This window comes from Pongo pygmaeus, chromosome 2, assembly GCF_028885625.2.
Source record: "Pongo pygmaeus isolate AG05252 chromosome 2, NHGRI_mPonPyg2-v2.0_pri, whole genome shotgun sequence".
Taxonomy (NCBI): domain Eukaryota; kingdom Metazoa; phylum Chordata; class Mammalia; order Primates; family Hominidae; genus Pongo; species Pongo pygmaeus.
The window spans coordinates 8,412,479-8,425,647 of record NC_085930.1 but is presented as its reverse complement, the minus strand read 5'-3'; the positions used below and the strand labels follow the sequence as shown (position 1 = coordinate 8,425,647).

At 38.6% G+C, this 13,169-nt stretch overlaps 1 protein-coding gene across 3 annotated transcripts in view; it reads right to left on the bottom strand.

Moving 5' to 3' along the window:
- The window catches only part of VGLL3 (vestigial like family member 3), a 50,876-nt gene that overhangs the window by 20,513 nt on the left and 17,194 nt on the right, over nucleotides 1–13,169 (bottom strand). For all 3 annotated transcript variants that reach the window (XM_063661464.1, XM_063661466.1, XM_063661465.1), the window contains exon 3: nucleotides 7,296–7,829. In XM_063661464.1, the coding sequence (XP_063517534.1) occupies nucleotides 7,296–7,829 (534 nt within the window). The remainder of the gene's footprint in view (nucleotides 1–7,295; nucleotides 7,830–13,169) is intronic.

The window sequence follows — 13,169 nt, the reverse complement described above, 5'->3', positions numbered from 1 at the left end:
GATCTACAGATGAATACAATCTCATGCCATGAGCAGCTTGTGTTTATAAAGAAGTCACACCACAAAGCATGACTACTTTTGTTTTTGGTACATTTAAATAAAGTGGATGAAGTGGAAATTATGAAAGTCAAGTTTAAATTTTAGTAAAAAGCTCTTATTAACAAATCTTCACTTTAAAAATTAATTTAAATTTGGCTGGAATGTACAAGATTGTATGTCTTACATTAGGTAAATTATTGGCAACAACAGGAAGTAAGAATGACAACGTTTCAGTAAAATGCCTGGAATGATTATGACCACTAAAAGAGGACTACTATGTCAGAATTTACTTAATGTTATCACTAAAAAATCTGAGGATGATAAGAGGAGACATATTCTTGCATTCACACGTGTTGTACACGATCACAAATATTTCCACATTTAACTCTCCCCTTCCTTACACACAAAGGGGCCCAGTGTAATACTCTGAGATAGCTGAAATCAGTCCTCCACATCCTGTGACCCTCCCTTATTCATTGTACTATTCTAGGTGTTATCTCTGGCCCCACCTACCCTTGTTAACCTAGGTTACACGCAGCTTAATGTAAAGTGAAAGTCATTCATAAAAGTTGAAAACTATGGCTTCTATTATGCGGAAGTAACAAAGCTAAATGAGAAGTTAATGAGTACACCCCCAAAAAATGTGTTCATCAGAAAAGCACAGTGAAACAATCTCCTGCTAACCACAATTTAAAATGCTTTTTTACTGAAGAATATATAAAACATTTTATATGCTATAGGGAACTGCGATCTCTAAGAGGTATATGGTAGGCAATGTAAATAAATTCATTTGATAATAGATCTTTTCTTCTTTCAATTAAGCCCGTATTATCACATTCTGAGTATTTTTCCTATGGAACCCATGAAACTCAGTTTGAAGACTGATAAAGGAAAGGGAAAAAGCCTAATGTGAGATTTCTGATAACAGCCTCTTGGTAAAGATGAGCATTTTTCACGTGGAGGGCAAATGCAAATGACTTATGATCATACCAAACTGATCATTCCAAGGTACCTGTATGTAATACCTGTTCAACAGAGGAAACAAAAAGTAAGAGTGAGCTAGCATGACAGCAAAGCAAGAACAGGACAAAGGTTAGAGGAATAAGGAGCCCTGGGTGCAAAATATGGGGTGGCATACACTTGCACAGCCCTGACAGTATGGATCCCTTTAAATTTTGTGCCAGAGGCACCTCACTCTCCTCACCACCACTCAGCCCTTCGGAAAAAATGGACCACCTTACTTCATTCCTATGGCAGTTTTGCCTACCAAACCTCAAACTCTACTATAATATGTTGTACTGAATCTTAACAAGTTAAATACTAAAAAAAATTTTTTTAAATAAAAATTTAAATTTAAATATTTAAAAAATTGCATATATATGCTCTTTGAAAAAAAAATCAAAAAATATAGAAATATATAAAATAAAAAGTGAGGTTCTCTCAACCCCACAGTTCTACTCCTAGATATATTTCCAAGAGAATTAAACACACATTTACTTAAAAACTTGTATATGAGGGCCGGACACAGTGGCTCACACCTGTAATCCCAGCACTTTGGGGGTCCGAGGCAGTTGGATCACGAGGTCAGGAGTTTGAGACCAGCCTGGCCAAAATAGTGAAGCCCCATCTCTACTAAAAATACAAAAAATTAGCCGGGCGTGGTGGCGGACGCCTGTAATTCTAGCTACTTAGGTGGCTGAGGCAAGACAATTGGTTGAACTTGGGAGGCAGAGGTTGCAGTGACTCGAGATCTCGCCATTGCATTCCAGCCTGGGAGATAAGAGTGAAACTCTGTCTCAAAACAAAACAAAACAAAACGAAACCTTGTACATGAGTGTTCATCACAGTATTATTCCTATTCGCCGAAAAGTAGAAACAAATCAAATGTCCATATTCATTTGCTTATGCATCAAATGAATAAATAAAATGTGGTATTATCCACACAATGAAATCATACCTAGCCCCAAAAAAGAATGACTTTATGATAGATGCTAAAACACGCATGAAACTTAAAAACATTACACTAAGTGAAAAAAGACACAAAAAGCCACATATCATACAATTCCATTTGTATGAAATGTCCAAAATAAGAAAATCCACAGAAGTAGAAAGTAGACTAATATTTGCCAGGCATAGCGGATAGGGAAAATTGGGAGTGATTCCTAGGAGGAATAGGAGTTCTTGTTATGGTGATGGAATGTTCTCTAATTAGAAGCTTGCGCAATATTGTGAATATATTATAAGACCAATCGGTTATACTTATTAAACTGGTGAAGCATATGCTATCGTGAAATATATCTAAATAATAAATTTTAGAAGTTAAAAAAAGTGAAAGTCTGTCCATCTTCTCTTACATAGCTGGAATTTACAGAGTACTTGTTATATGCCTGGTATATTTCTAAATGCTTTACTGCATGAACTAATTTAATCTCAGAACAATCCTATTAGGCAATGTTTACAGATAAAGAAGTTGAAGTAGCAGGAGGGTAAAGTCATTGGTCCAAAGTCTGCTTCTTTTGTAAGTGGCAGAGCTGGGCTGACAAAATCAGGCAGTCTGGCTTCAAAGCTCATGCCATCCACTAACTTACCAGGAGTAACTACAATTACAAGTTGGGATATACACTTCAAGATAATTTTCACTGAGGGAGTGCATGCACCCACCTGCAAGAATGTGTGTAGAAGACAAAAATTATACACAGGGATGATTCTGAGGGTCAGCAACTACCCACAGGCCAAATTCAGCATCACCTGTTTATGTATACCCATGAGTTAAGAATGCGAGAGTGAATTTTTCAATGGTTGGAAGAAAAGAAGAAAAAAAAGCAGAGTAGCATTTGATGATGCATGAGAAATATATAAAACTCAAATTTCAGCACCAGTCAATAAAGTTTTATTGGAACACAACCATCTCCATGTAAGTTTTGTCTATAGCTGTTTCTGTACCACATGAGCAGAGTGGAATTAGGTAGTGGTGAGAGAGACCTGTATGGCATGGCAAAGCATAAAATAGTTTTATCTGTTTCTTTACAGAAAAATGTTGCTAACCCCTGGATTATGCCATGCATGATATTATAAAACTTTTATTTGTCACTACACATTATATTACGTTCAACCTTCTAGATTTCAAGGTTTCCTTAATTTCTTTAAGTAGATACAATGAAAAAATGCACCTAAAATTATTTGCAATGAATTAAATGTTTATGACTCCCCTCCAAATAAATTCAGATGTTGAAATCCCAACCCCCAAGGTGATGGTATAAGAAAGTGAGGCTTAGAAGGTAATTAGGTTATGAGGGTGGAGCCCTTGTGAATGGCATTATTGCCCTTATAAAAAAGATCCTTAAGGTTACTTTGCCCGTTTCACCGTATGAGGTTACAATCAAAAGATGGGCATCTAGAAAACAGGCCCCTACCACACATCAAATCTTTTAGAAACTTGATCTTGGATTTCCCAGCCTTCAAAACTATGACAATAAATTTATGTTGTTTATAAGCTACACAGTGTATGGTATTTTATTATAACAGCTTGAAAGCATTAAGACATCATTTCTCTACTAATGAAAATTTCATGCTTTTAGGTTGGGCGCAAGTGGCTCACGCCTGTAATCCCAGCACTTTGGGAGGCCAAGGTGGGCAGATGATGAGGTCAGGAGTTCGAGACCAGCCTGGCCAACATAGTGAAACCCCGTCTCTACTAAAAATACAAAATTAGCCGGGCACAGTGGCATGCACCTGTAGTCCCAGCTACTCAGGAGGCTGAGGCAGGGGAATCGCTTGAACCCCGGAAGTGAAGGTTGTGGTGAGCTGAGATCACGACACTGCACTCCAGCCTGGGCAACAGAGTGAGACTCCGTCAAAAGAAAAAAAAAAAAAGGAAAGAAAGAAAATTTCACGTTTTTACCAACTTCTTCTCAAAATAGTTGGTTTAATGTATTTATCTTCTAATGGATGTGAAAATGACCTATATTTTAATGGTCCGGGTCACCTGGACTTTGAGAAGTTTTATGACTGTATGAAGGTTCTTCTCTTGGCTGCTCAGTAGTCACCCAATATCAATGCTGAGTTTTCATCTGAGTCACTGTTTCTGGCTGTATGGTCAGGCCAATGTGGCACAGGTTATATACGGGACCCAACTTTCACTGTTCTCAACTGCTCTATTACCCCTTCCTAGGTTGGTCCTACTATGCAGAAACTTCTGTTCATTTAAAAGTAGTTGGAAAAGTGGTAGAGTGGCTACTACCCTTTTGCTGTCCCTCTTTAGAGGACAGTGTGGTGTGCAACCAGATCCCTCTCCCTTTAGGACTGAGGCATTTATTCTCCTGTTGCTGGCAGTTCCTGACTCTCAGTTGCGTCTCTCTTTGGGAATTGCCTTCAGCTGAACAAGCCCACCTGGCCCAATATCATGTCCCCTTCCCAGAGGCAGATCACAACTTCTAACTGGCCAGTTCAGGAATGTAAAAGCCCAACCCCCTTGACCTGAGGCAGAACAGTTATGAAGAACCATCTCACTCCAGAGCTCATTGTAGAATCCAGGCCTCTATTAACTTCATCAGTGAGACTTCTACTGCCCAAATCTCTTATCCCCCAAAGATGTTGCCCTGAGAACATTACCCCATAAATTGTCTACAAGTAAATCTGAGTCTCAGAGTCTGTTTCCTAGAAAAATTGACCTACAACACCCCTCTCTAACTCCTCCCAAAGAAAGAGAGATGTAATATTTGTTATTATATCTGAGTTTAGCAGAATAAAATGACCACATATGGCTCAGCCCCTTCCACTGTCTCTTTTTCGGGCCAGCCTCGATGCATGATGGTGCATTGTCCTCCTGCTTGTGCCTTTTGTAGGGAAACTGCACAAGGGTTAGACCTCGGATTACGTTTTCCAGAGACAAATCTGAGCAATCATCAGTCTCTTCACAGTAATGGAGCTCTAAGCCGTATAACAAGGAAGGTGTCTATGGGAATCTTCTCTGAAGTCTAGATTTTCCCCAGAACTGCATGTTCCAGAATCTAAATTTAGCTGAAGGCAGTAGGAGGTCTAATTGTGGCATTAAGTCTAATCTAGAATCTCCAATTCTGCCTGATCAATGATTATGCTAATAATTTTATCTTTATTTTCATGATTCCTTTGTTTTCTCAATTGGTCAAAATTTATGAAACGAATCTTGATTACTGTCCTAAACCCACACCGACAAAGGGCAGCACGCCACACATGCAACAGGAAAACCTTCATCTTTCACTATTAACCATTTTAATAGTCGAATTCACCTAATTTTATCTGATTTACTTATACAAGGAGGTGTTATCCCAGCAATCCCTCACAGAGGGACACGTCTTAGTTCAAACTTCAGCTTGGACACATAACAATGCAATTTAAGCAAGTAGTTTTCTGAGCCTCAGGTTTCTTATTCATAAATGAAACTAACAAGATCTATCTCAGATTTAGTTTTAAGAACTTAAAGTAATAGTGTGTGTATATGTGTGTATACATATATAAAGTACCCCAGGTAATGCCTTATATTGTGAGTAATAAATGCTCATTCACAGCTCTGTAAGTATGAAGAATTATTATAAATGATATCCAACTGGGTCCTCTCAAGAATTTCCAGGGAATAAAAACTATCTTGTCTACTTCCAAAAGGTGTGAGAATGGCTTTTCATCTTGATGAGATTATTTCAAGCTGAAATTCTGTTAACAAGTCAGTGTATCAAGCTCACACCAAAGTGAACAAGTACAAAAGTAGGCTATCGAAATGAAAGAGCAATAATCACATCCATTTCCCCCTTTACTGGTAGAATTCATAGAGGGAAGAACATGCCCTTTGCCTGCGAAGAGCATTGTTGCTGTTGCCACATAAGTACCACATAAAACAGAGAAGAGCCTCCTGAGACCTGTTGTGCATGAAGGCAGCTGCCAAATTAGGAACTCTAATAAGATCTGGCCTCAGGCATCAAATGACTCCCAAGTTGTCTTTATTCTGTTAGTATGTGGCAAAGAAAGAAGGGAAGCCTGTGCTGGCTCTCCCATCACACACGCTTCTGCAGAGGGAGTACCAAGTCCCCTGACACTCTGTTTAGAAAAGCAGCTTGAACCCAGTCTCAATAGGAAGCTGAAATGCGTTAGATGGGGTAATGATCAACAATGGAAAGCTCAGTGGAGAAAAGTTAACCAAAATAAGAATGTTCTACTCATGTCACGGGAGAGGTAAAATAAAGCTGAGCATTTATGACTCTGGGGAATTATTTGTTGTGAACCAGCACATGATTAAGGGTTCTCCACACTACAGAAAAGCTAAGGAAGGAAAAAATTTCTTTAAGCTTTTGGAAAGAGAGTTCCAATGTGCCACAGAATGTTCTAGCAAAAGAACCTGGGACCCACTACTTTGGACTCAAGGGATGCAATGATCAATTTGTCGTTTTGGGCTCTGATGCCTGTGATTTCATGAGCTCAGAAGTATGAATACTATTAATATGACCAGTCTGGTCCAAAAATCAAGCTCAGACATTTAACACAGAACCTTCAGAACTAGTGAATTCCAGAGAGGAGATGAATGCTCTGTGAAGAAATCATTTCCTTACTATTCGTTTCTAAATCTGTTGAATGTAAATTTTATTATTCATTTAAGTTATTTAAATCAGAGACAGGGAGAGAGGAGAGGAACAAAGGAGGAGGAATAAGAAAGAGAAAAGAAGGAAAGGCAAAGGAGGGTAAAGCCAGGGAACGGCGGGCAGAGGAGGGGAGAGGAGGAAGAAAATGAAGAAAGAAATCATTCTTTTAAAATATGTTCCCTAATTCTTGTTCAAAATGCTACACTATAGACTATATTTCAGAAAGCAGTTTTTATAAGTCATACATAAGGCCTAACAAAAAAAGGAAGGAGAGAAAAATTACTGAAGTGTACTATTTCTGAATTCTGTTAGGCCTGACCCGTGGTATGATGTGCAGAGACATGGGAGATTTAAATAATGGGCTCAGTTCATTTTAAACAGAAGGTACCAGAGATTCCATTTCAAAGGAACAGACTACTAGCCTAAGAGATGAGAGAAAAGCTCTGAGACCTTTCTCAGGCTGGATTTCATGAGCTAGTCATACCAGTTTCTGCAGGAATGCAGAAATTATTGCAAAATGGCTGGGTTCCATAAACATGTTGGTAAAGTTTAACTTTACAGATAAGAAAAAATAATTTCAAAACAAATTCCACCCTTTCTTAAATTAACTTTATCTTGTTATAGGAAGAAAGAAATCCAGCAGCTTACCTGTATCGAATCCCACGCTGGGCACTATGTCTACTGTTCCATGAAAAGCTCCAGCCCATGCTGAGGTAGCAGAGGTGACTGTAGTCGGTTCTGTCTTTGTGATGTCACACTGGGGAGCAGGAATCCTGGCCGCATGCACTGAAGGCATCAGCAGAGGCCCATAGGATGGATCCAGGGCAGAACCAGCAGGAGGGTGGTGATGGTGATGATGGTGGCGGTGGCGGTGGTGCATGTGGGCATGAGGGTGGTGGTGCCGCATGTACACGTCATGCATATGGCTGTAGGATGGGCTCACCTGAGATGTCAAAGGATAAGGCCAGGACTCAGACACAGCAGGGGGAGGGGCTGGGCCAGTCTGATGCAGGTTGTGTCCCGGCCAAGGACTGGGATCAGCTGCAGAAAAGGTGCCAGGGGGTCCAGTGACCTGGAAGTCAGGATGAACGCCCCCCAAACAAGGTGCAGGTGGGGGCTGGTAAGAGCTGGTCCAAAAGGAAGTTGGGAAACTATTCCTTTGGCTTGAGAGAGCTGAGCTGTCTGAGAAGACAGAAAATAAAAAACATTATTAACATAAGACTCAGTTTTGGGATAGACTTGCCTCTAATTGTCCACTCTAATTGTCCAGTAATATTTTACAAGCAGTCAAATTAGCATGCACTCTTATTCTCCCCGAATAGGGGTGAATTGACACCAGGTTGGCCTCTGGGCTCGCAAGCCAATGGGTCCATGTGCAAGATCCAAAGTGTTGAATGAGCCTCCCTCCATTTGCTTTGCTTGGCTTATGCCGTCACAGTCTGTACTAAGGTTTGCAATTTGGGGATTGAAAAATTTCATTCCCTTCTGAGTACCTTGCAGCCATTAGGCCTAAGAGGAGGTCATATCTACCCACTTCACTGGTAAAGAAAGCTTATGCCATAAATGAGGTTTATATAAGTTGGACATGATCATTTTTACCAACTTCTAAATGCAAATACAATTTTCATTTAAATGAAACATTTTAATGCCGAAGGTAACAATGGAAGTAAGATTACAATTGCTTATACTCACTAACACTCATTTTCCATTAAGAAGAGTGTATTCCAGCCTCATTTTATTTATTTATTTATTTATTTATTTATTTATTTATTTTCTGTGGAGATCTGGCAGTCTCTAGACCGAGAATAAAAATGGTCAATATTTAACGACAGTATCAAATGCCCAACATTTTTCCAGGGGCTTTTCATGGATAATCTCACAGGAGTTTCATTCCAGGCCTATGGGGTAATTATTGTTATTATTCTCATGATGAGAAAATCCCAGCAGAGAAGAAGCCTAACGCTTAAGATGGCAAGAATGGGACTAGGCTTTGAAGCCAGGTGGCCTAAATGGCCAATGGCTGGTCCTCTTCATAAAGTGCCACAAGAGGGCACAATTGTAACTATGAACCTCAACATCTCGAATTTGGTGAAGATCCTATGGAAATGATGAGTGGAGGAAATTCAAGTAGAGGTCACGGGTTTGAGGAAGTATTTTGGGGAGAGGGAAATATCAAAGAATAGCACTTAGAGACAAATAAGAAAGAAAATGATCCCCTAACTCTTCATCAGTTCAATTTCCTACTCAATCATAACACATTTATACATGACCTACTATGTATCAAACATAGGCATCAGGGATGACCAAATGGACATCATTTTTAGTCACAATCTGCAGAAGGATAGATAAGTAAAAACAGACATGTGCAAGGTGACACGGTAGGTATTCTCCCAACAGGAAGCACAGAGAGCACCGACCCAGCTTAGAGAGTGATAAGTAAGTGGAAGCTGACAGACTGAGTGGGAGCTAGCCCTGGGAAGCGAGCTTTAGGCAAATGAATCAGCACATAAGAAAAGGCCATATATTACACACACACACACACACACACACACACACACACACACGCGCGACAGCAACAGCATTTGAAAGACAAAAAGAGTTCCGTAGGCAGAGGGTGGCAACAGAAACATTGAGACTACTGAAATGAGGACCAAGATGGGTGTAGACTTGCTGGCCATGGTACTGAATGTAAATTCTATTCTGAGGTGGTAGGGTCTCAATGGGCTTTGAAAGGTTTTAATCTAGGAAGTGACACAGTCAAATCCGTTTGTGGAAAGATCAGTGCCTCCACCTGTAGCCTGTTGCCTACAGTGTTGTATAACTAAACAAGCACTGGGCTGGGAGACCAAGGAGCCCAGCTTTGATCCTAGGTCTTACCCTATCTCATTTTGTCACCCAATATGGACCCATTGATCTTTCCATGGTTTACTTTCTTTCACTAAGAAAATGAAGTATTTGAATTCATTAATTCAAATTATCTATGGCTTAATACTGCTAACAGTCTGTGAAGTGCCCTATGGATTATTTTTATTTACAGAAGAGGATATTTTCTAAAGATGTTAGTCATGCAAGTTTAAGAGAGTATTTTCATACTGAGTTCCACATAAAAGAACCTTGCTAGATCTTTCCATTGAATGAAGGGTATGAATGGAGGATATCTTAAGAAGTATTTTACAATAAGAATATTCAAAACTCTGACATTATCTATGTTCTCTCTATAAATATCCAGGCCATAGTTTTCTTGCCTCAGGGAAAGCTTAAAAAACTTCAATCAACCACCACATATATCATTTGGTTAACATAATTCAGCTATTACTGTGGTGTTTGAACATTTCCTCTCCCCTAAAGGCTGTGGCAGCAGCACTGCAAGCTCTTCTATTCTCTCGCCTTCAGCTGGGCACCAGAGCTATGATCACGACCATTCATCCCATTCACCCTGTGGTCACACAGCTATTCACAGTCAATTCCCTCTCTCACAACATCTCCAGCCATCTCAGAACACTCGCGGAAATCTAGGAAAGGATGTTCTTCGAAAGGCAAAGAACGGAAGTGCGCACTTTAAGTCTTCAAACAACCTCAGGAAACTTTTAATTGAATGACTTTGTTAAAATCACTATCCAAAAATACCACCTATAATCAACCTTACTGGCATTGAGGTAACTATGTTTTCTTGAATTAACAATCGTCTCTTTGCAACATATGAAAAATACTATTAATGACAAGAAGGAAAGTCATGTAACTTGTAAGAAGAAAATTCAATTTGCCTTAGGTGATGGTCATTTGTAAAATATTTCTGTCTTACCCACAATGAAAGCCATCCATGTTTAAAGCTTAAAACCCATACACAGAGTTTAGAGAGGCTCCTTATTCTACATAGTTCATCCTTGCTACCACACACCTGCCACTTTGCTCTCACAACTTCTATCTTTGGGACCGAAGCCTTCATTCTGCTCCTAACTTCCATCTCCTGAGGGGCTAGAATCCTGTTATGAAAACTATTGAGCCCCAACCACAAGTACGTGCCAGAGATATAGAATTCCCCTTATTAAAATCCACCATTAAGATGTCAAAAGTACAGAGAGTATATACCATTTCTCTGTATGCTTTTAGTCTCATTTATATGTACATGGAGCCAATCTTATTTTATAGATGCTTATGCAGTTTGAATATGCATGTGCAAATGGGAATAACGAATGAATTATTTTTCAAAAATATTATTGGTCTATTTATGAAGTACTGTACCATGATTAGTGAAGACATTATTATTGAAAGTAGAAATCTATTTTTGAAAATGCACTCCATAAAGATTGAACAAAGTTTTAAAACGCTCCAGGGAAAAATAAAATTAAAAGGAACTTAATATTTTCGCAGTCAATATGTCTCTTGCGATGAATATAAAGTTTGCAAAGATCTATGCAGCCCTTTAAAAAAACCTGTTGCATTTACAATTGAAACAATATTGAATTGAAAATGTGTTTATGAAGAAGTTTATACTTCAAAATCACTATTCGGTGTCTTGCTTGTTTAAAGAAAAAAAATCTTGGTACAAAGGAAGAGATGATATGCTTTGTTTCATGCCTGAGAACCAGTGTGCTTATTTCATATGTATGTAAATTTTTTTCATTACATGATTCTTTGCTTATGAGTACTTAATCACAGCCACATTTGTTGGATGAAGAAAACATATGAAAAACTGCATGGGCTATTTCTATGCAATATTACATTTCAGGTTAGTGAAGAAAATACAGTACTTTATGCTATTGACACTATATGGTGACTATGGATTCAATATTACCTGATATACAGATGACGTTAACCAATATTTGGATGATGTCGACACCGACAGTCTAACACATACAAAATGCCCAACTATAATTTTGGTTCAATTTTCATTTGGGGTTAAAAATATTACTCACACATACATACACATAAGTTTATTTCTAGACAAAAAAGAAAATGATAATATTGATACATTGTCTAATACAATCCACTCAAAGCAAACCTAGTAATCTCACTATCTGATTTAGACTGCAAATATATCTTAAAGACATGAAAGAGTTCAACATGGTATACCAGGTATTTCTTTCAATTTCACAATAACTGGGATACTTTTTACACTGATTCTAAATGTCTCTTAAAAAAAAATGCACACACACACACACACACACACTCCCCCCAAAAAAATTTTTAAAAATCTCAGAGTAAAAAATTTAAGAAAGATAAGATTCAGAATTTAAAGAATGATACAGCTTATTAATTTTGAAAATAATGAAAACTAAATTAAAAGGAAAATGGGACAATGAAGTGTTGTAGAAACTAAGTCATCTTAAAAATTTCCAGAAAACACATTAGAATCAATATTGATTAGAACATCGTTATTAAATCCTAAAAGGTAACATTTTTACATTTTTTATTAATATCAGTTAAAAAACAAAATTCTACTCAATTCTTAACCTAAAGTGTTCTTGCTGTAATTTCATTGCCCTTCTCTTGTTGTTCTTCCCATAAAAATAAATGGCTGGGTCAGAAGTGAAATGACATGTGTTCCAGTGTTTTCTGTCATTCAGTAATTATGCATTACCATCATGTCCAAAGATTGCCCTCTACTTACTTTCTTCTAGAGTTGCTCAAAATGGGCCTTGTGACTCTACAATGAGAGTTTCAAGGGGTGATGTCAGAGGCCGATACTCCTTGGAGGCAGCAGGGTGAGATTAGTCACGCCTCACTTTTTTCCCCATGTCTTGGTCCTATGGACATTCTGTTCATTTCCGGTATCAGCCAGCTCATCAGACAGGCCCTCCTTTTCCTTTCTCCATTTGACTATTTAGGTTTAGTATTTATTTTGAGAGCTTTTTCCCATGAGAATGAATTGCCCAAGCAGACCCTAAGTATATCAATGAGCCAACAGATGATTTTCTTTGCAACTACAATATCAGTAAGATTAGCATTCTGTATGGTTTTAAGTCAGTGATCTAATCTGCTGTGGCTTGACATAACTCCTGCCCTTTTCTACAGATACACACAGACTCATTTCTGTAAAGATCAGTGCATAGACATATTTGAAGCCAATGTTTAGCTCTGTGCTAAATGAATCATATAGATTATTTTAAAAATCTTTATAATAACTCTAGGAGAAGGGTATCAATAAACATATATTTGTATGGAGCTAAGGGAACAATCATATTCATTAGGTTTTCTTTTTTTTTTTTTTTTTTTTTTTTTAGATAGAGTCTCACTCTGTGACACAGGCTGGAGTACAATGGCACAATCTCGACTCACTGCAACCTCCACCTCCCGGGTTCAAGCGATTCTCCTGTCTCAGTCTCCTAAGTAGCTGAGATTACAGGTGGCCACCACCACGCCTGGCTAATTTTTTGGGTTTTTAGTAGAGATGGGGTTTCACAATGTTGCCCAGGCTGGTCTCGAACTCCTGACCTCAGGTGATCTGCCCACCTCGGCCTCCCAAAGTGCTGGGATTACAGGCATGAGCCATCACGCCCAGCTAGTTAAGTTTTCTTAATG